This window comes from Hesperophylax consimilis, chromosome 3, assembly GCF_061612785.1.
Source record: "Hesperophylax consimilis isolate HC1 chromosome 3, BYU_Hcon_1.0, whole genome shotgun sequence".
NCBI lineage: Eukaryota > Metazoa > Arthropoda > Insecta > Trichoptera > Limnephilidae > Hesperophylax > Hesperophylax consimilis.
This window is the reverse complement of record NC_142838.1, coordinates 28,870,607-28,895,077: the sequence shown is the minus strand read 5'-3', so window position 1 is coordinate 28,895,077 and position 24,471 is coordinate 28,870,607. Positions and strand designations below refer to the sequence as shown.

At 34.4% G+C, this 24,471-nt stretch overlaps 1 protein-coding gene across 2 annotated transcripts in view; it reads left to right on the top strand.

The window, feature by feature from the left end:
* The first annotated feature begins 1,028 nt into the window (after nucleotides 1–1,028).
* The window catches only part of LOC149425229 (solute carrier organic anion transporter family member 74D-like), a 47,554-nt gene continuing 24,111 nt past the window's right edge, over nucleotides 1,029–24,471 (top strand). For both annotated transcript variants that reach the window (XM_089650170.1, XM_089650167.1), the window contains exon 1: nucleotides 1,029–1,327. In XM_089650170.1, coding sequence (XP_089506296.1) covers nucleotides 1,304–1,327 — 24 coding nt within the window. In that variant the 5' untranslated portion in view covers nucleotides 1,029–1,303. The remainder of the gene's footprint in view (nucleotides 1,328–24,471) is intronic.

Here is a 24,471-nt window from a genome sequence, read left to right as displayed (position 1 = left end):
CACGGAAGGAAATGTATGGCCATATCAAAACAAAATGTTTCACTTCATAGAAGAGGATTTAGGTTAACTTTTATGAGGTTTTTCAATATATATTAACAAAACACAGTTTAAAACTATTATAAATAAATTGAAAAAATCAAACGGTAAAAAACAACGTTTATTTTCTATAATACACCTATTTTTGTTTTTGGTTTGACCGAGAATTGAACCTTCCTCCCAAGGGACTAGTTCTTAACAGCTGTGAACTTTCAAAATGTTTCAAATTTTTTTCAAAATTGGTTCGACTGAGGATTTAATCTTCCTCCACAGGGACTGGAGTCAACCGCACTAACAACTGAGACACATCCCAATTGGGTAAGACCGACTCTTATTTCGCACATTAACTGCCAACGGTAGTGTCATCCAATTTCTGAGAAATGCGTAAATGTCAGCGTGTGTGCGTTCAGTTCGTTTGGATTTCGGGAAGTGGGTTAATTTCCGCTCCCAAAATTCATGAAAACAACAGTGATAAGATGTATTTTGAAAAAAACTAAAAAAAAACCAACCATTCCCTAATGTGTACCATTTTACATAGTAATTAAGTACCTACCTACTTATCTCTATATATAATTCGTAGGTTTTTTGGATTTTATGAATTGTTAAAGTAAGACTTTTTTTAAAGTAATAGTAAATGAAATTAGATGAGAAAATGTATTTTTAATTTTTATATAGATGTATTTTTATCACACCTTATCATCCCAGTGAGGATATCATTATCTGTATATGTTACTAAGAAAAGAAGACAATAAATCATTATTATTATTATCTATTTACTTATATTTATCTATTATCTACAATCAATGTAAGTATCTACTTAAGGGCTATCTGGGTATTAAATAATAGGCTTAGGAATCAGAATGACCAAACGCCTCTTATCGCAATGAAAATTAAGCCTTGATTTGGCCCTGTCTATATCACTAATGTGCGAGATCAGAAAATGGTGATTATACACCCGAACATGCCGATTAGACATCAGTTGAAGTCGAGATCCGTAGCTGGAAGGACGCTTCCAAGATAACTGGTACACACGACATATCACACTTTATAGAAGATGCATAATTTGTGATATAATAGCACATCCGTAGTGGTTCGTGTCCATTGTTACGTTAGAAGGAGTTGTGCTCAGTGGCTGAGCGAGTGCCTACGTACTTTAATATTCCAGTAGACAGCGTATATAGTGACTTATGTAAACCAGTGGTAAAGTTAAACACGAGTGAAATCTGTGTCAGCTCACCTGCTACCGGACTCGACTCCCAGCTAAGACATGGCTGATGCAAAAGACGTGATGGTAATTATTTTTCAATTAATAATTTTATTTTAATGAGGTTGAGAGTTGAATGTTTATCTTCCCGGCATGTAAACAATGTTAACGAAGTATGAATGACGCGCAAAACTTATTATTGTCTTGTCTTCAAAAAAAAATATTGTTTAGAAAGTGATACTCACCTATTCGATACAGAATTATTTAACGTAATTTCTAATATTAATGTGAATTAATCCTTTAAAACTATTTTATAAATGACAATGAATTCAACTAGATTTCATCGTCTATTTCATATTTTTTGATTCTATAAATTTGGCACATTATAGCAAGTGATCACTCAAAACGTTTTTCAAACTTGGCGTAATACGCAAAAAATCGCTCGAATAAATAGACCCTTCTCCAACCCAAAAAAGGCTTAATAGATCCCTAGTTGAGGTTACGAATTTAATTTTATATAATTCATAAACAATTGCCAGGTGTTTCGATATTGCCAAAATGTTCTACATATCTTATCAAAATTAAGCTTATCGTTTATTATCAACTCACTCTCGTTGCATAGAATATATAAATTTATATAAGTAAATTAATTCGGATCAATATGAAAATGATATTATGGTAGCTGTCAGATTATATACCCACGTGTCATGCTGATGGGAGACATTGTAAAAATTGACAATATGATAATGCAATAATTACAGGTAGCTTTTGACACTGCTTTATTTATTAGCTCCCATTTTATATGTATGTACTTTTGTATGGTCTCTAAGCTACCCGGATGCAGTAAAACAATGGAACCTCATTATTGAAGTATGTTGTGAGTTGTGAGTTGTGAGTTGTGAGTTGTAAGGCTGAAGTGATTCGAGAGGGGAAGGAGGTCCGGAAAAAGAACCTGGCTATTAAAACCTGCTCACTAAACATGGTTGAAGCCATTTCAATGGTCATTTCATTTCATGGTTGATGGTCTTTCACCAGGATGATACTGAGAGTCTTTACAATTCTGTTGACGTTCTCAGGGAAAGTAAGGTATTTTTATACGCGTCCCGGTAAGACTTTATAAATTATAACGTAATATAATTTCAGTTGTAGGTATGAGAAGTTAGTAGTTTACATAATTAACTGTCGATAAAAAGTTGTAAAACATGCTACGGCGGATAACGTTAAAGATTATAAGAAATTTAAATATGTTTAAACAAATGTAAGGATATCAATGAAGAAGAAGATAATGCGAATAAACTTAAGCGAAACATGAAACCGACCAAGACACAGAAAAATAAGAAGGTGACGGTCTCAACTGGGAATTGAGCCCAGGATCTCTGTCTTACCGGGAAACAAACAAAAAAATATTATTTCAAAAAGGAATTCTGCTTTATTTAGTAAACTGATTTGTTGTAAGCCTAACCAAACTAAACATAACGTAACCTAACCTAGCCTAACCTACAGTAACCTAACCTAGCCTAACCTGCAGTAACCTAACCTAACCTCACCATACCTAACCCAATCTTACCTAATATAACCTAACCTAACCTAACCCAATATAACCTAACCTAACCGAACCTAACTTAACCTAACCTAACCTAACCTAACCTAATGAAACCTAACCTAACCTAACCTAACCTAACATAACCTAATGAAACCTAACTTAACCTAACCTAACCTAACCTAACCTAACCTAACCTAATGAAACCTAACCTATCCTAACCTAACCTAACCTAGCCTAACCAAACCTAACCAAACCTAACATAACCCAACCTAACCTAACCCCACCTGAACTAACCTAACCACACCCGGAGAGCTTTACAATTAGACGCGCTGTTACTAATATCTCGTCGAAACGTGATCCACTATTAAGACGCGAAAAGCGGAGCGCGTAGACCGGATTCGGTCATTTAGTTAGAACGTTGGGAGCGTTGAAGGTCACTTGGAAGTAAAAAAAGTGGACCCTGTTTTTCGCTTCATGTCTCATCTAAATATAATTCATTAATTACTTTACCTCACCTAACCTAACCTAACGTAATCTAAGGTCACCTAACCTAACCTACAGAGCGATTTTATTCACATAAATATAAACTAATGACGTTATCACAACTTAAGTTATATTTCAGCTGACACCCATTCAATTTATTAATATTTTCAAACCGAGGTACGTACATATAATTTTGTTGCTTTTCCTTGGTAAAGAGATTATTGATGATCTGTTGCATTTGCTGCTGTGACAAAATTTAACACAAATCAGATAGTGATTTAATCGCAATATAATCATACACTTATATTCTAACGATATCGAGATCAGTGGAAGCCAACTTGTCTTTCGTTGGGATCGATTATTAACATAATAATTCCTGGTCCTAGTCAGTTTTTAGTTGATTTTCACTTTGAAAATAATTTTTCAATCATAATTTAACATATTATTAATAATTATCTAAGGTAAAAGGTGTATCTATTTTTTGTTACTATCACTTTATCACTCTAACCGAATTAGTTTAAAAATTACATAGGTAACGATATTACCCATTTCATTCAATGATAATTTGGGTACAGCACTGAAAAACAAACATTTTTTGACTTGTGCAAAACTTTTTTTTATTTAGGGACTTTGAAATAACTTTAAATAAGCTGAGAATTCAATTACGAATACACTGATATACGATACAGAATTTGTGTAAAATAAACATTCACGGGAATTTTTATTGCAACAAGACGGCATTAAAAAAATATTGAGAAACTGAATACCTTGTTCTTATAAAAGACATCTATCGAAAAATTGGGAAAAATTTGCCGTGAAAATTTGTTAGCTCAAGGAAATATCGCAGTTACAAAGACGCGGGAAATTATAAATACATTTTTTTAATGTATACATATCTTACGTATCGGCTTCATTTTGGCCAGGCAAATTGGCCAAAATGTGACCAAACAAGCTCCAGTGGTTAGAATCTTTTGGAAATGTGTTATTATTTAGCCACCTCACTCAATTTTTGCGTCATTACACCAGGTAATTCGTAAAAAATAATATTCAGATCCTGCGCAGAAAAGTCCCACAAAGGACAGCGCTGCAAGTCTTTGCATTACTTTTCTACTAGTCGCGACTGGTACGAACACAAACGACGCGGGTTTGGGCTTTCTGATTACTCGGCGCGTAGGCGGCCGACTGGCGCAGGTGCGCCGACGAGAATGTTTGTATGTAAACGTATCAGACCGCACATAGTGAAGGCAGGTTAAGATTTGTGTACGCGCCTAGCGGCGCCGAAAAGCTTTACCGGAATGAATTCTTGATTCCTACTCGCCGGTGACGCCGGGTAGTGATACTTATTTTATGAGCAGGAAGGTAGTGTCAAAATGAGCGACCTGTTAATTGCCGCTGTTTTCAACAAATCGCCAGACTGACATAAATGAAACACTATACACATGTTTTATTTCTTACTTTCAAGAAATGATTCTCCAAAAGTTAAAAATCTTCGTCTGACGAGCTCGACATTTTGTTAAAACTGACAGCTGCTGTCAGGCTACCGCGAAGGTGGCGCAGATTTTATCCGCGTTCTACGTGTCCACAACTCGGCGCCAACTGCCGCCGATGAACTCAGGCACTGAGCACCGATAATCTGAAATCATCGAAACCCGCACCCTTTGTGTTTGTACACTTACTCAGCAGGGCAGAGTAGGGGCCGGCACGACACATTATTTTCAAAATGTCACGAAAATTCTAGTCACATGTCGAAGTGCCAACAGTTCAAAAAAGTAACTTTTTTTTTAAAATTTAATATTTGTTTATTTTTAATATTAAACATTTTTCACTCAAAAAATATTGCAACAATCCGAGTTCATTAATTAAGTATTACAAATAAAGCCTGCGTGTAGGGTTTATTTTGCACCAACATAACCAATAATATGAGAGGTGGCTAAGCCAGTGATTGCAAAGTTATCATGGTCAAGGTCTGAGTTTATTTGATCATCTTCACATTGATTTCTTTAGAAAACCTGCTTTAGGTAGGTACCTATAAACGTTAATCAATTGTCAAGAACGAATCGTTTTATCCTTGCGATTGGATTCCGAAGACGGAACAGTGATTATGTACATTTTATCGCCGGTTACGAAATGTCGGATTATCGTTAGATTAAATATCACACTATCAACTAAGACTAACAAATAATCAAGCAAATTTGTAATATTATTCTTCAATGTGTTGTCTTTAGCAGTGAGATTACTAGCTAATTTGAAGCACAATATAATAATATCTCTGGTGTGACAGGCACTTTAAAATATGGTGACCGAATAAATCATCACAATTATAATTCATCGCATCTTTGAAAAGTTATATAAAGTCATGGAAAGTGATGAAACAAAAACTTTATTAACTGGGTTAAGTAGGTTAGGTTAGGTTAAATTTTTTTTTTTTCTAATGACTTTATATCACTTTTTAAAAGTATGTTGAATTGTCACTGTGTTGAGTTATCATGAAACCGTAAAATATATGTGTAAACCTTACTTATACATGTGCATATATACCTAACTATTAAGTAAATCATTGATTAATTTATAAATAAACAAAACTTAGTGCATATGTAATTTGGCAGAAGATGATCAAAGATAAATATTATTATTATATTCGAGTTATTGACTGATATTAGAGATACATGCTTTATTATTTTGAGATTTTCGTCAAAGGTATGCAAATTACTTGAATTTTGAACTTGAACCTGAGCAGACGTTGCAGGTTCGGCCAAGCCCAAGTATAACTTGGAAGACTTTATTGAAGGAACAACAGTTTACTGGTTGATCGAAATTATTTTCCCCTGCGATCGACCCATTAACCTCTATTTGTTCTAGAACAAAAAAAAATTGTTTCGTTTTCTTGATTTAATGAATAATTATAAAAATGAAAAATCTTTTGGTGGCAATCGAAGTTAACACAATTGCAAACATATATAGATTTCTCTGCACAACTAGGTCAAAAATTAAAAATATATTGTTTTTATTATTATATTATTTCTAACTGATAATCATCATCTTCGAATTCGTTATTTTAAATAAATTCATCGGTATACACTATACATACTAAGAGATGATGTAGATATCTACACAGATAACACACAGTAGGTAGCTTAACCCGAGATCAGTTTAATGCAAACAAATTTAAATTGTATCTTAATACTTATATAACCCAAAATTGATCGATTGATAATCTTGTTGGATTTTATTATTCTATTTATATTATCTATGCTTCGTCATGGATTTTCCAATCCAGGCTGTTCGCAATCGCCGTCGAAAGTACATTCATTGCTCGACAATCTTATTCTTCAGTCTCGTCGAAGATGTATACTTACGTACGACAAACGTCAAACGTGGAACCACTCGTTGTTCGAGTAGAATGACTAGAATGTCGAGAATCGAGGCCCTGGTTCAATGTTATTCCTATGGCGTGATGAACTCGGCAACATGTCACCAAGAAACGGCAATATAATGTTTTTTTGTAATACTGCTTACTATCGAACTTTAGAAACCAGTTTACTAACGGAAAAAAACCTCGCTTAGGTAATAATATTTATAAATAGCGAAATAAAATTCGAAGCGCTAATATTGAACCTTGAGCATAAACATACTAAAGGATATGGAAGATCTCAATGAAGAGAAAACGATTAAAATTTGTATGTAAGTTTATGCAAAATACATAGTCGAGAGTGGTTAGATACTTTTTGCAAAAGTAAAATTTTTTCATTAGTTTTTGTTGCTTCACAAATATTTAATAAAAAAAATAAACACCATAGTGTAAAATACTTTCAGTATCGCCCTGGTGAAAGACTACCATTCAGAATTGAAACGCTGCTTGGAATGGCTTTAGCCGTGTTTGGTGACCAGATCTGAACAGCCATGTACCTACCCACCTACCTCTTCCCATCTCCTTTTCCTCCCCACTACCTTCAGCATCAATTCACTACCTTCAGTCTCACTGGCTCCAGACGGTTGGGAAAGGTTGAGACTTAAATTAATAATTTAAAAATTCACATTCATATTTTATGTTTGGTGGGTAACGAGTGGATTTAACGAAAGTCTTGAAATGTAATCTTTTCAGGAAATTCAATTTACTCTAACGGTGAAACCGCTATAATAATGTTTGTAGTTACAAGAAAAGACTGCAAGCCATTCACACTTTTGTTGTGATTATATTACTCGCATTGCTTATGTTTTCATTCTGGGAACAAAGGTCTTTGATAATAATTTACTGAAACAAGAGTAAGCAAGACAGTAGGTTAATGAATTCCATTGGAAAGCAGGGGTGAGCTAAATAAGGGAATCCGAGAAGTTGGCTAATTTTTGACAGCCTGAGCAAGTCAGCAACAGCCCAATTGTCGATTGGTTATTACCTTAATCAAGGTATCTTTTTTTTTTTTTTATATATTTACTCCACACAGGAGGCCCTGAAGAAAATAATTTCCCTCAGGGCCTATGTCATCTTTGGGGATGCTGTGTGGAGGGTCTTTTTGTGGAGAGGAAGGAGTGAACATGGGTCTTGAAGAGTCCCATGTTGTAGGAGGGAGGAAACACAGAGGCCGGCAGTTCGTTCCACAGCCGAGCTGTTGAACTTAAGAACGAATCGTAGAAGCGACCCGTTCTCATGTGACAAGTGTCAACTGTGTACAAATGTTGGGCGCGCGTTTGGCGTGTATCCCGACTACGCACCGGTGCCGAAGGGATCAATGACGCTAGTTCCTCAGAGCATCTTCCATTGTAATACCGATAGAACAAGGACAGCATACCTACCTGACGCCTGTGCTCTAAAGATTGCAGTCCGTTTGTTAAGATTGGGGAATCTTTCAAACGGACCGCCCGTTTCTGCACAGAGTCAAGGGTTTTTTTCAGGTATTTTGGGGCTCCAGACCAGAGATGGCTGCCAAATTCGACAGTAGGGCGCACTTGCGATTTGTACAGGGTGAGCAGTTGTGTACTATTAAAGTATCTGCGGGCCCTGTACAGTACGCCCAGCTTCTGAGAGGCCAACTTTACTCTGGCTTCGATGGAGCCCCCGTACCTGAGCTGGTCACTTATAGTTACACCAAGCATATCAATGGAAGGCCTGTTCGGAAGATTGCTTCCGTTGAAGGAGACTAGATTATCATTTGGATCCCTTTTAGACGTAATCAGACAGGATTGGGTCTTTGAAACATTAAATTCGACGAGATTATTTTTACCCCAGGAGGAAATACTCTCGAGATAACCGTCCATTCTCTGCTTCAAAGCCCTCCGAGCCGTTGGAGTTTGTGTGCCCTTTGGGGGCTTATCAAACAAAAAGCTATCATGAACTGTACTGTCATCCGCGTAACAATGAATCGGTGCACATGTCAAAAGGTCATTGATGTGCAACAAAAACAAAGTCGGAGACAGAACCGATCCCTCTAGCACGATCGATCGATAAAAGATTTATCGATAATGTCCATAAGTTTTCATTGTTCCCGCGCTCGAATACAGATTGCTATCGTTTAAATAACAAAATAACAGTTCGCGTCGAAAAAATTAAGAAAATTTAGTGGTTGTGAACTGTTATTTTATCGTTGGCGATCTGCGGTCATGCTTGAGAACGATTACAAGTTACCGACATAATCGATAAAACCTTTATCGATCAACCGTGCTAGATACCCAGAACGACAAATCAGAAAATTAAATCGGTAGCGATTACCGCTAGCAAAATAATAGTTAATATAGGACGGTTAATAATCTATCTATAATTTTTTTTTTCAATATTATTTTTTTTTCAACATTTATTTTCACTGCCAGAAAAAAACGGTTCCGCGGGCTTTTTACTTCTAGGCCCTGCGGGCGGCTTATTGGTGGGCTTCGCTCGATTTATTTACAGTTTCCCGATAGTGGAGTTTTGCCCCTTTGCGATAATTATTAGAATATGCGCAAAAACGTACTTATCGCAATCCTACCAATTCAATTTTCTATCCAAATAAAAACCATTTGTGAATGCCTACGTAATATATGTCGTATAACTTCGTTCATTTGAAATAAACTGGACAAATGAAAATTAATTTAAACTAAGTAACAAAGTCCCATTAACTAAGAAATGAACAGTCAATCAGAACTCAAAAAATTAAAGAACTCAGCCAAAATTGTGTATTTTGAGATTGAAATTCGAATACCTCTTTTACGAACACTTTTTTTACTTTATGTCACATGATTATTTATTCTCGCTAGTGATAACTGATTAAATAAATCGTTAGTTCTTTTAACATTTTTGTTGTTATTGTTGTATTTCGCACAACCCTGATAAAACCAATCATATTAATTTTACTTATTAATAATTGATTCTCATAGTCGTACGATTTGTCTTATCACATTTCAATATTGGAGAATTATTATATTATTGTTAAAATATATATATGTGTTTAATGTTTACTAAGCTGGAATTTATCTTTTGTAGAATGTGTCAAGTGATTCAATTTATGACTAGCATGACTTACAACTAATGAACAGTTAATAGGAGAGAATCCTTAAAGAAGTTCACCTTTATCATTGGTATTAGTTGCTAAATCTAGCACCTACTGCCTTCGCTATATCATAAATTACCTGCATGTTTAACCTTCGAACAATATAGGCAATACCACTGTTGACATGGAGCAATTGTAAACCGGTTAAAATTGTTAACTCTTCAATACTAAAAGTTATATCACAGTCAAGGGCGGATCCAGCTTTGGCGCCAGGGGGGGGTCACGTAGTCGTGGTCAAGTTTTTTTTTTTTTTTTTAAAGAAAGACAAACATTCCCGGGTTACGAATAACCCAACAATAACTCCTACCACCACCACACAAAGCCGAAAATGCTTGCTTGTGTTGTGATGGAGGACTTAGGTCCGGTCAGTTACAGTTACAAGAAGTTATAATTTAATTTTGATAATAATATATACAAGTAAAAAGTAGGTATTGTTGGATATGGTAACACTAGGTATATCATTAAGATTGTCTTTTGCTCCGCAAGCCCGGGCGGCGTAGGCTCGTGTAATGTCAATTGTCAACCAATACAGTACAGATTACAATTTATTAATCGTGTTCTTATTTCACCACAATATAACATGGTGTCAGGCGTGTCTTCAACATAGTATTGTGTGTAGGAATCTTGCAACTTTTTGAATTTCCTTTTCCTCGTTGTAGTTATTCGCCATCATATATAAAAGAAATGATTGCTTAAAACGTTTCCACTCGCCAACCATATCCGTAGCATTCTGCATTTGCAGAATTTGACTCGACATTATTATTGTAACACTTTGCTTGTCACGACAAAATAGACAAATAATAACAGCTTGTTGACCGTTATTTCTTTGCTTCCTGGTAAAGAATTTGAATCGTTCCACTGTAATATTCACTGTAGGTATGAAGTGTCTATCCAGTCTATCGAAGAGTAGAATAATGCCTTCCAGCGTGCTCTTCTCAATAGTGAGGCCGAGTGAATTAAAAATTTGAACTCCTTTAGGACCAATCGTGTGCAGCAAATGTTATTAATAAATGTAAGTACTGTACTTCCATATTTAAGAGGAATATAAACGCTGGAAATATTTCGATTCTTGTGCTTTATAAATTTTAAAACCGATATTAATTAAATAAATTTTAAAAATTAAAATTAATATTAAAATTAAGTAGGTACATAAGTCACACTCTTTCAGTAAGTAGGTAGGTACCTACTTATCTACCCACGAGGTACTTTAAGACTGGGGTTATACTCGCAATTAAAATTTACGGATTACATAATATTTTGAATTTTGACAGGTCACTCACAGCTCACAGGAGCGTTTACATATGCATCCGACTTGTGGTAATTAATGATCACGGAAGTTGTTCGGAGGTTCGACCTGTGCCTGTGTAAATGCTCATGCGACCGTTTATATCAATCTGTAAATTTATTTGCGGTAAGATGGCTTCCTTTCAACAACGACCTGCTACTGTCAAATTTACTCGATTTTGTTAAGAAAGACAAAAAGGCCCAAATAAAGTGTTGAAATAGATTTTGGCTTTAATTAAACAATTATCTATGCGCTTTTGATCCGTCAAAGGCGACAATTAATTTCGTTTTATCCGAATGACAGCTACCTACCTGACATCTGCTGACGGCAACCGGCTTCGTATTCAAAATTTCAAATACGTAAATGTTAAAAACAGAAACATTAGGATTAGAAAGGATTGGACCGATAATAGGCCACATGCATCACATTTAAAAAAAATCCGGTTTAGGCAAATATTCTAAGACGTTCCGTATTTTTTTTAATCGTATTTTTGAAACCCTGGTGATTTTTTCAAAAATTTCAACTCGAAAAATCAGACCATTTTTTATAAACCGGAAAGACGGGACATAATTTTATATGTGCAAAAAAACGGTAATTAACTAGCCGAAAGTCATTTAATAAAGAACGTTTTCCACACGAATGTCACAAAAATGGCATGAAATTGTACGGAGTTCTGTTCATAACATCTGTCAAAACACCGCCATCTTTAGCAAAAAGCATAAATATACCAAACCACCTACTCATGCAAAAAGTCAAATCAAAGGTTAAGTGGTTAAGTTCGCAGAGAACAAACAATAAATCTAGTGAACGTTAAACGTCAAATTCAAAAATTCGCCGGATATCAAAGTGTTGCCGTATAAAAAAAATAATCAGTGTGGAATTTTACAAAATTAAGGGAACATAATCGGAGACGGAACATTTTCATGTAAATCATTCAAAATCCATCATTAAAAATAATACTATGCATTTCTAAAAAAAATTACTAACGTTTTCGTAATCTTAGTAAAAAAATCTATCCACACTTTTAGCCTTCATTTTAATTGATTCTGAAGAATTTGTTACAAATATTAAAAATGTGTCCACTTCCGAAGTTATTAATTCATCATCTAGAATAATAAAATCTGGTACTTACCGCTAAGTCCGCTAACTTTATAGTTATACACGGGTTATAAAGTTTTAAAATCGTTGAACGTAAAATATATTAAGTGTAAGGTATTGTTTTATTAATCTAAAATATAAATAACTTGCATCCCTCGTGCGGCATAATTTTATTTTTTTTAAATTCAATTATAATTTCGCCGAAATAAATTAAAATGTTAGCCTTGGGCAAAACCTCGATGAACGAGGTTGTGTCTCGCCTTAAGAATTGCTTTAGGAAGTATAGGAAGGCTGGTAATTCGCGCGGGCGCGTTAGACCTGTCCAGACCTGTCAAAAAACTTCCGAAAGAATAAGTTCTGTAACTTACTAAAATTACGTTAAGTGACTTTTGGTGTCGTTTACATTGGGAATTTGGCCAAACTCGCCTTCAAGAGCGATTTACAGGAAAAAAACTTACGAGTCTAACCCCAGCCTTAGAACATTAACAAATAACATTTGAGTTTAAACACACATACACTGGCATAATGAAGAAACTGATTAGATTACTTACCATTTCTTGTAATGAATTGAATTTGCAGCAACAATTTTTAAGAACACTATTACTTATTTTTTTTAACTTAGTAAATAAATAAAAGTAAACACTTTATTAATAAAGTTTAGTCGTTCCAATTGAGGTTAGGTTTTGCTAGACGCTAGACGTTAGTCGAAACAAAGCGCGCGCAAGCGTCACACGTGGTTACACGAAATGTGTCATAATAATATGAAAGGTGGCGGCCGAAGCGCGCGCCGGTGGCGGTGCGCGGTGACGCGGTAACATTCGAATTTTCGATGCGTTCGTTCCCGAATAATGCGTTTGCCGTCAAACAAAGTATTATATTAAATTAATTAAATATTGAAAGTACTAAAATAAAATTTATATTGTGACAAAAAATATATAAAAACATTATGTTTAACAATTTTAATTAGTGGTCCACCTAGGTCCTGGATGGGCCCAGGACCTAGGTAGTCATGACCCCCCCTGGGCTGGGGCCCAGGGGGGGGGGTCATGACCACCGTGACCCCCCCCCTGGATCCGCCACTGATCACAGTACGTCGTCTTGGGAAAAACTTGATTTATGTGTATTCCCTGCTATGTTTATATTTGTTATTCCCACCATTACTAAACGTATTATCGTCACCGTGTGAATAATATTGCCAAAAATAATATTTGTCACTTTTTCCCCAAAACACATAACGAGGAGTGCGTACATAATTTAAACATGGAAGCTTTAAAATAGAGGTTGCAAATGTGTGAGCCGATTAATCGTTACATATATTTTAGAAGATTGTTGAACATCGCTCTTACATCTAATTACAACCACAAACGGCGCGATTTGTGTTTCAGCTCGCGATTCGTAAGCAAGTGTATAAGCGCAATAGCGCTTATGTACATGATTTATATGTATGCTACTTTTGCTTACGTACACGTAATAACGTGTACGTAAATTAGAACAAAAAACCATAAATTTCATATTTTTTGTCGACAATAAAGGATTTACTGACGGAGACAAAATTTATAAATTCATAAAACTATTTCTTTTAACAAAATTCAACAACTACCTATGTAGAAATATGTAGTGGTGCGCAGTCTATAAATGTTGAAAACTGTTCCTACCCTAAGAAACCCAAACAACAAAAATAAAATAGAAATAGATTTTAAATGCGACAAATAGGTATTTAATTAAAATGATTTTTTCCATGAATTTGGTAAGAAACTTGTATGCGCATTTATTCAGTTAGCCACAAAAATCAGCTGAAGATGAAAATAACATGGTCATTTTCGCATTTTAAATGCACATACTACAGCCCATCTTTGGTCATAAAATAATGTACGCCACTGGAAATATGTTATTATACTCGTAATCAAATGTTGACATCTTAGAAAGTGCATTTCACCAATGAACAGTAAATTCTAATATATATTCTAGTTTTTGATATAAATAGAGATGGCGTCTTTATTTCGTAGAAGTAAGTGGTGGCTCGTAACTATTGGTGTGTATGAATGTTTCATATCACGCCAATTTTCATTTTGAATACCTTTTGATTTCCTGTTCCCTGGCAGACCAATGAAATTAGTCAAGAAAGATTTTCGACATTTTAAGAAGTTTCACCTATTTACCAGAGGTAAGGAAAGAATCTCAGTTGTAATAACATGATTATTTTTAATGTTGTTCCAATCTTATTTCGTAGACCATACCAGTTTCCTGTTGTCAACCTGTTGTGGTCATCTTCAGACTCGTGACACGACCGTAACAGCTTGAAACCAGTCCGGTCTGCAAAGTCTAAGAGGAACAAAGTGTTTAATTAAATTTATTTCCATAGAATTCCACCACAATTAACAGTTACAAAAATAATAAATCAATAAGAAATCTCACACAGAGAAAAACGAGTATTGCGAACAATGCGAACCTCTTCAAATTATCGGTAATATGGTTAAAAATATGATTCGCAGGGCGTTTCCTGATAAACTTTTAGTAATTTCCTATTATATCGAAAACGTGTTCATGGACGTGTGCATTGATAAAATATAATGACGAAATGCAAACATATGTTACATCGTGTTGACATCGTGATAATAAATTCGTCTTTTACTAAAAGTTTATCTATATATCTTTCTTAAGGCGAAGCTTAATGCTAAATCACTATTTTCATTAATCTTTATAATGAATTGGTGTACATTATGAATATACTTAGATATATACTTTAGATAAATTGAAGGTTTTCCTATTGTTTCGCTTGAGTAGAATACAAATAAAAAAATAAAAACTCAATACAAAATATAAATGTAAGCTACTGAAAAAAATATTTTTTCAATAGAAACGCGTAAAGGAAACACCTTTAAAAATACATATTATAGCTAAGATTATCTTTGACAGTTTCATTTGATTAACTTTTTTGCTTTCTTATAAAATAAATATTAAAATAATTCCTCTTTATATCTAAAAAATTCTTAATAAATTATCAATATTCATTTTTGTCCGTGCAGATCTTATCAGATTCTGGCGCGGTGCTTCAAACACCAGAAATTCTTCGTTAATTAATATATTGACTATTTATTGATGAATTAATTTGTTGTTGCTATTGTATTAGTTAGATTAAAATAATATAAAGAGGTCAGCTGCCGCCACTGGTTCTGGGTGGTAGTAGTATAATGCTAACTAGGCACAATAAATTAAGTGCATTATTATCACTTTCCTAGGACGAAATAATATTTACAGGAAGATTTGCAAAATAATTTATAATAATTTTGTGTCACGGTGATGAACAAACTATAAAGATCGTAAAATAGAACATGATAAGAGAAACAACGCATTCAAATGATTTTAATAATATACCTTTATGCTAGTTAATTTATAACGAGGAACAGTTTATTTTGGTAGTGTTGGAAATAACCAGTTCGTGGGATTGAGAGTTCAACATTAAAGCCATATAAAAAAGGAAAGGAAATCGGGTTTTTATGATCAGCTTTTCTTCTTCAACAAAATATGAAGTCGGGTCATTTTAAAAGACTACGTCTCTAGAAGACCGTTTCGAGAATAATTAATTAGCACAATAAAATATCAATATGTGCCTACTACAATAGAAACTTTAAATAATACGTCCATTAAATATGATTTAAGATTTTCACGGCCAAAAGTATTTTTGTTATTTGTTTTTGGGGTGTTATGCCGTGTTGCGCTAACTCCTTCTTTAGCCAACGTTTCGGACAGCATTGCAGTGTCCATCATCAGGGCAGATGTGTACACTGCAATGCTGTCCGAAACGTTGGCTAAAGAAGGAGTTAGCGCAACACGGCATAACACCCCAAAAACAAATAACAAAAATACGTCCATTGACTAATACATTTGTGGCTTGGGAATATGTCAAACAAATGGCAAAGTAATTATAAATACGAAAATAACAGTTTATGAAAGAGATTTGCAAGTGTTGTCAAACACCAAATATTTTTGGGAAATAAGGAAATAAATAAATAAAACGTGTAATCATTTACTTGATAATAATAAAGCAAATATTGTGATGCGCCTAGTATTATTAAAATTATAATAAAATTTCTCTGATGGTTGGTGAATAATGTTTATGTCTCTATTGTGATTAGATTTATTTCTACAACCTCTCTCCATGGCTATAAATGTATTGTTTTGTAAATTTTTCGTTTTATATAATCTTTTGTTTTGTATAAATTTTTTAATTCATATTCCTTTCTCACCAATTTAATTTACTTATTCCATATTATGCTGTCTCAGTAGAGGTAAAGTCACAAGGAGGAAATCCATAATTGGTTTTATTTTACCATATAATACTTATGTACAAACTGATTAAATGTAAACTGTCGATTTCCCGAAAATGAATAAATAAATAAATAATAAATCTGGGTAAGTGCCTACTGCCTATGTTCGGAGCTCACAGACGCAGAGCAGATATTATGTCACCCGAATGCATTCGATAATGATCGTAAAGTTTCGAGTCCAACAACGCCATTACGGCGCACACGGATAAAGAATTTTGGCCTATCTATACCTACTAGCACGGTTCGGAACAGACTTTATGTGAAGATGTGGAGGAAGGTTGAGCAGTGGCTGGCTGTTAGATCAGGCTACTAAACATGGCTAAAGCCTTTAAATGCTCTCTTGATAATGCAAGGAGAGTATCTTTATCTTTTAATTCATCACTTATCTTTTTTTATTCTAATAAAATTTTGACATAAAGGTTATATAGATTTTATGGTGACCGGATAAATCATCAAAATGATAATTCATCACATCTTTAAAAAGTTATATCAAGTCATGGAAAGTGATGAAACAAAAACTTTATTAACTGGGTTAAGTAGGTTAGGTTAGGTTTTTTTTTCATCGTTTCTAATGACTTTATATCACTGTTTAAAGGTGTGTTGAATTGTCACTGTGTTGGAACCAGATTTTATATCACTTTAGTACAATACCAACTTGACCTCTGGACCCAGTGTCAAGAAATCCCGTTCTGCCACTATGTTATCAAAAATCTTTATTTAGGTGAAAAGCTGTTATAAGGGATGCACGGAGAAAAATTAATAATAGTGAATATGGATAATGTATTAAGAATCTCTTCAAATTATTCGTAATCCGAATGATCTGAATCATAAGGAATGAATTTATAGGTTTCCTAATAAACTTTTAGTAAAATACGAATGTATCGTCACGATGTCAGAATACGTCAAAATTCATAAAAATTTTCATTTTATATTATCAACACAAATGCAGGCGCATAAACACGTGTTCCAATATATTACGAATTTACTCAAGTTTATCAAGAAACGGTCTGCAATTCCGTTTTTTAACCGAATTACCAAAAATTTTAAGATATTTTTAATAAAAACTCATTTTCCGTGTGTTAATATGTTTTTTTTAATTAAGACCATTTTTAATAAAAATCCTTATGGTACAAGTGTCAAAATGATAAATAAATCAAAATGTCAGGAGAGAGTATAGACAAAGAGATTATTCGCTATTACTGCATTCATTCATTGTTTTTTTTTTTTAATTAAATAATAATTTCTACTTACCAACAATAATACAAAAGAAATAAACCCAATGAAAAAAATGCGATTTGTGACGAAGGTTCAGAATTTCACACAAAATACGTAATTTTTTTAATGTTTTTAATGCAATAAAAGCGAAATTACGTTTTTTTTGTAGTTTGGACAAAAATATTTTTTTTAGACATCCATGATTTAATGCGTAAATAATTATTATTGTAATGTTGTGAATACGTTAAATTGATATAATCGTGCGGCAAAGAGCTGCTGGAAGCTTCGTGTTTATTAGATATTGCATCTTTAATTGGTTTAGTACCAATTATGACCCAGAAGAAGATCTGTGATGACGAATGAGTGCAGGTTTCTAGGTCGTAGATAAAAACACATGTGGAGTTATAAAGCTTGCTCCAGAGGTCAAATCAAACATGTTTACATAGGTGCAAGTTTTTCGCTAATAAATTGATTTGATCTCAACATTATACCTTGATACTCTTGGTATGTATTCATAACTTGATATTCTAACTAGCCTGTACCGTTGAATAATCATTAGTTGAATGGTCACTGAGAGTTTATATGTTAATTATAATTGAACAAAAATAAATTTATAAATTTTACTAAATAAGTTACATTCTGTAGGTACTATAATATTCAACTTTACGATCCTTTGAAAAACTAAGGAACCAGTTTTTTTTTATTATTAGCGACTCTAAAACATTGTGCATTCAAAATGTTGTGAATTTAAGTAATGGCATTTCTTAATCCTCCCCACTAGGATGTCCTGTGCTATTTTGAGTTTTTTCTATTAGTTTTATATCTTAAGGGAAGGCTGTTGTGGAGTTTTGTTGAAAAATAAATGTAATTTCTTTGTTCGAATGTGGTTTTATAACTTGGAATGTTTTTCACGTGATATTCTTCGGTCTGTTGTGATGGATACGTGGTCTAGTAGAGGATTCCTAATTTTTTAATAGTTTCATTAGTATATTTTTGGCATATATTTATTGTAAATTTACGTCAAAACTATTTAAAATTTCAATAAAAAGCGTTCTGAGGGTGCATAGAGAAATTAATAAAAGGTCCCCTCGTTTCGGCCGCCAGTGTGCATTGCGCCAATTTATTGCAATGCGACTCCGCTGATCCAGACAAAAGTCGTATTCTCCGTTTTAAGATTGTTTTTGAAAGATTCCTTGTGACATTAATCAATGATACACGAGTCAATCTTAAGTCTCGTAATTAATGTGTGACCTGGGGTGTCATTATCAATACGAAACGTCTGATAAAGATGTTTTGAGAAAATATTCAAGCAGATTTCTGTTTGAAATGCATCGACATAGATTAATTCCTTCTGATGCGCACATTGTTCTGCAAAATTATAATAAAATAAAAGGTAACTGAACCCATTGAGAGACGACACAAAATGTACAGACGAATTTACAATCTGACAGATATATCTGGAGGTATTGATAAAATAAATCATTTCAGAAAATTCCATATAATTATTATTATATCTACCTATTTTTTGTCTAATCTAACTTTTAATTTTAGCTTATATAGGGTTTTCCAATAAGAGGTGTTATTTTGATATTCAATCGTAAAAGATCAATGGTTTCGTTGCTTGTGTGGCATGTAGCGCCGTCTTGTTGAAAGTAAACGTTGTCCAAATCAATACCATCCAATTCCGGCCATAAAAAATCATGAATCATCTCTCGATAGCGATCCATTCACCGTAACTGTTGTTCCAGCCTCATTTTCGAAAAAATGAGGTCCAATGACTCCGCCGGACCATAAACCGCACCAAACAGTCACACGTTGAGGATAGAGAGGCTTTTCAACAATAATTCTTGGGTTTTCCGAGCCCCAGATGCGACAATTTTCCTTGTTGACGAAGCCACCGAGGTGGAAATGGGCCTCATCACCCAAGATGATTTTTCGATGGAATTCCGGATCATTTTCAAGCATTTCATGGACCCAATCAGCAAAGGCACGATTAGAAAAACTCGTTCCATTTTTATTAATGGCGTAGTTTCTACTTGTCAAATATCAAAAAATGACAGCTTTAAAAATCTACCGAAATAGCGGGCTATTCAAAATAACACCTCTTATTGGAAAACCCTGTATTTAATTTATATACAGGTACCTACGTACATACATCAAATGTTATCTGTTATTGCTTGTTTCCTCAATTTTAAAACAATCTTTTAAACAATGAGATTATAGTATTATTCTTAAATGGTAGATTTAGGACTTCCTAATTGATAGATGGCGAGCCCGTATCTGTACGTTAATGAACCAAAAGGTTACATATAGCCCAGTCAATGAAGGGAAAAAAAGACCCAATGTCGGAACTAATTCCCCGGAAGCTGAATTTTTCACAGATATTAGAAGACCTTTAGACATGTATTTTTACAAAAGTCCCCGACATTCCCCCTTGTGCTTCCTTCCCCACCCCCTCTTGAATATATTTTCCAAAGCCTTTCGGAATACGCTAATATCTCCTTAATGGTTTTATAAAATCATATTATTTTTTTTTTTTTAGTTTCTGATTAGTTATTCTAAAAAATTGTATTTTTTCATTTTTGCGAGAAAAGTTATACAATCTCTACAATTTATTAGTAAAGGAAAAATATCAGTTTTTATAATAGTATTTCAGAATATATTTGCACATAACTTTTTTCTGAGCCTCTTAACGAAAAAAAATAAATCAACAAAACTCGTAGACAATATTTTTAGCTATAAAATAATGTATATAATGATGGGTTTTAATTTATAATAAGGCACGTAGGCTGTTAATAAGGAGCACGGCGCGCGGCGGCTCGAATACGCAGCGGTTCGCGGCGCAGCGAGAAATTACAAAAACCTAAGGAAAGTAATGACTAATTCATGGGTTTGCTTTTTTTATAACAAATTCATTTAACGTTGAAGAGTTTTATTGTTATTTACCAGTTTTAGTTCGGAGGGGAGGGGGGTAATATAAATATTTCCCCCTGCCCAATGAAGCGCTTTCATTATCCACCAACCGCCGTGCCCCGGTCTGGCTAAACAGTCATATTATGTTGTATGATTGTTTGTTACTTATTATTTAAATAAAGTTATGTGAAATAAGCTACAAATACCCACAACAGCGTGGGACTACCCTTTAACAACATTAAAATATTGCAGACCTTATGTTATGGCGAAGTTCTAAAAAATCTTTTGTGGAAATTCTCACTTGTTTTATTATGTGCACCTATCAACAATAAAATACCGACACAACAAATCACTAAAAATAGTGCATAGATCTTAAATGGTTTACTTTCAAAAAAGCTTCTTAAAATACACCTAAAAAAAATTATAATGACAAACGGTTTGTAAATTATATTATATACTTATCAATATTATCTATGACAAAATTAGGCAAATATTCAAATAATTTTCTAGTCAAGAGAGTCTTCCATTTATTCATCATACTGGGGTGTGTTCAGACATGATAATCCGTTACGGTTGTAGCACATGGCAGAGCAGGTAAATCCAGATTTTCTGCAGCCACAGTAAGGTCATCAGGAGCAAATGATTTTAAAAATTTCTTCTTTCCACCATTTTCATACCTCCATCCACAGTTTATAGGGTTTAGTTTGTTTCCTAACCAAAACTGTACTTGCAAATAAACTCTCAACAAATGTTGATGATACGATTCTGAAGTCGGTGGTAGTTTTGCTAAGTCAAATTTAGATTTAAAAGCTGATTTTGTCGTTAGTTTGGTAAACTTATAGTATCGAGCTTCGTTTCAATTAGAGTAGCTACCAGTCTTACTACATTAGTAAGACCATACATGGCGAGAGCGAATTTTTCTCCATTTTGCAACAAGTTCTCTTCAGTTGCATCTTTTTCCAGAAATGCCTCAGCTGCGCGTTTTGCTTCGGGATTGTTTTTCATCATGTCAACAGCTTTTATCTTTCCTAACCCATATAAAGATGGGGTCGTATCAGAGCCCGTAATGGCATGGGTAAATAGCACGTGTTTTCGAATCTCTTTATGTAACATTATAGGTTTCTCTATGATGTAGAAAGTTCTTGAATAGGCCTTTCCACCAACATCTATACAGAAAAAAATAGATTTTCCTTCAGGAGCAAGACTTACAAGTAATACCAAAAGATTACTATCCGTGCCAACAACAATCACTTTTGAGAAGATGTTGAGTTGTTCGATGCCGGTTAGTACAATGTCAATATCGGCATCACCTGCGGCCGTGACTGTTTTCAAACCAGACTCACTAAATTCATGACACAGTGCTTCAATCATTAGTTTTGTTGTTTTTCTTATTAGATAAGAAAGCTTCCTTCTTAGTCAAACAACGTGTAGTGAAGTTTAATTGAATATCGCACGATGAGTTGTTAGCCGACCTTCGTTTTTGCTCTTCATATTTTACGGTTGGTTCTTCAGGGTATCCATCGAAAACGACAATAGAATGTTTGCCAAATTTTGTATGGACGAAACTTGAGTGTGATTTAATGATGTCTCCGTAAGCAGTTTCAGTTTGCCAAACAACAGAGTGTAGTAGGTATCCCCCATCGATGACTATTGCAGCATTTTCCAAATCAACTTCGTCATGAATACTTTCGCTAAATACTTTCGCCATATCTACATGATTTTGTTCCTTTACAAAGGGAGACTTCATCAAAAATAGAAGGGGTCATGAAGCCAATTCATATCCTAAGTAGGTCTAAAGCTTGCTAGGACTATCACTAATGCACAGTATTCTGTTAAATAGCTGCTGGGGGTTTACTGCAGATTGTCTCGTCCTAACAGTTGCGGATTTGAATCTTGCTGGGTATTCACCATGTCTTTCCTTTTCAGTCGTATATCTCCAAAATTACATCCTTTCATTTTTTGCATAGCTGCCAGGCTCACCTCATAAGCGTTATCACAATTGACACTATTATCTGAAATAAACCCTGAAGATAAATACACCAGCTCCCCCGAGAGCTTGGTGAACGGGCTGTGCTGTCTTAGCCATGATGTATATTTTTCTATATCTAGCTCATCCCTTTTCTTCCGTGATTCGCGCAGCTCAACATGCTGTTCAGTAAAATTAAATTCTATACCGATGAATTCTTCAATGCTCTCTTGCACTTTCACGCAGTAAGTGGTTCCAAGTTTCCACTTTGACAAAGCGCTGTCAGTGATTCCGCGCCAAAGTGTCAAACCTCCTACTGATTTCATTGGTCGCATAAGACACTGCTCGATGATCATGTCCGTCCACGTACCGGACCAATATCTGTCGTTTCTTCTTATTGTAAAGTACCCATTTTCAGTGAATAGTAAATATTCTTCTTTAGTTATTCTTGATTCGAGTTGCAACATACTTTGAACGTACATATGTGCTGATTTTCCGTATGGTAAATGTCCTGCCGGGTGGAAAAATGGAAGCATATCAACAATAGTATTTAGGTGCATTTTCCGATTCCCGGACTTCTCTGCAAATATAAATCTAAGCATGAGGTCGATGCAATGTAGAAGGTAAAGCCATAACTTGGCAGTCCTACTCGATGATTCCTTAATCCTGTCTTCACTTGCTTCAGTATATGAAATCGTCTCTTTTAGATTGTCATCATTATTAACCTCCTCCATATATTTTTTCCACGTAACTAAATCTTGATACATTTTTTCTATTTGTCTTAATTTACCATCAATATCTTGGTATTCTTCTCTCATTACGTGGACAAGAGACGCTGCTGTTAAAGTGTAGGCTCTGTTTGCCCGAGAATATTCATGTCCCTGGAGCATGTGGGTTACTGTTGAGGACGCGTAAACTGATTCCCATAAATTTCCCACATACCTTTATTTAAATAATAAGTAACAAACAATCATACAAAATAATATGACTGTTTAGCCAGACCGGGGCACGGCGGTTGGTGGATAATGAAAGCGCTTCATTGGGCAGGGGAAAATATTTATATTACCCCCCTCCCCTCCGAACTAAAACTGGTAAATAACAATAAAACTCTTCAACGTTAAATGAATTTGTTATAAAAAAAGCAAACTCATGAATTAGTCATTACTTTCCCTAGGTTTTTGTAATTTCTCGCTGCGCCGCGAACCGCTGCGTATTCGAGCCGCCGCGCGCCGTGCTCCTTATTAACAGCCTACGTGCCTTATTATAAATTAAAACCCATCATTATATACATTATTTTATAGCTAAAAATATTGTCTACAAGTTTTGTTGATTATTTTTTTTCGTTAACAGGCTCAGAAAAAAGTTATGTGCAAATATATTCTGAAATACTATTTTAAAAACTGATATTTTTCCTTTACTAATAAATTGTAGAGATTGTATAACTTTTCTCGCAAAAATGAAAGAATACAATTTTTTAGAATAACTAATCAGAAACTAAAAAAAAAAAATAATATGATTTTATAAAACCATTACGGAGATATTAGCGTATTCCGAAAGGCTTTGAAAAATATATTCAAGAGGGGGTGGGGAAGGAAGCACAAGGGGGAAAGTCGGGGACTTTTGTAAAAATACATGTCTAAAGGTCTTCTAACATCTGTGAAAAATTCAGCTTCCGGGGAATTAGTTCCGACACAAAACCTTCATTGACTGGGCTAATATCAGTGAAGGTCCTACGCGATAGCAACAGTAGGACTGATCAAGTTTAAAGAATAAAGCGGGTACGGGTATTGTTGTGCATACTAACAATGGTATAGCAAGTACATAATATTGATTTATAAAATAAGTAAAGTTAAGAAACATGAGTTAAGTAAGCACTTGAAAT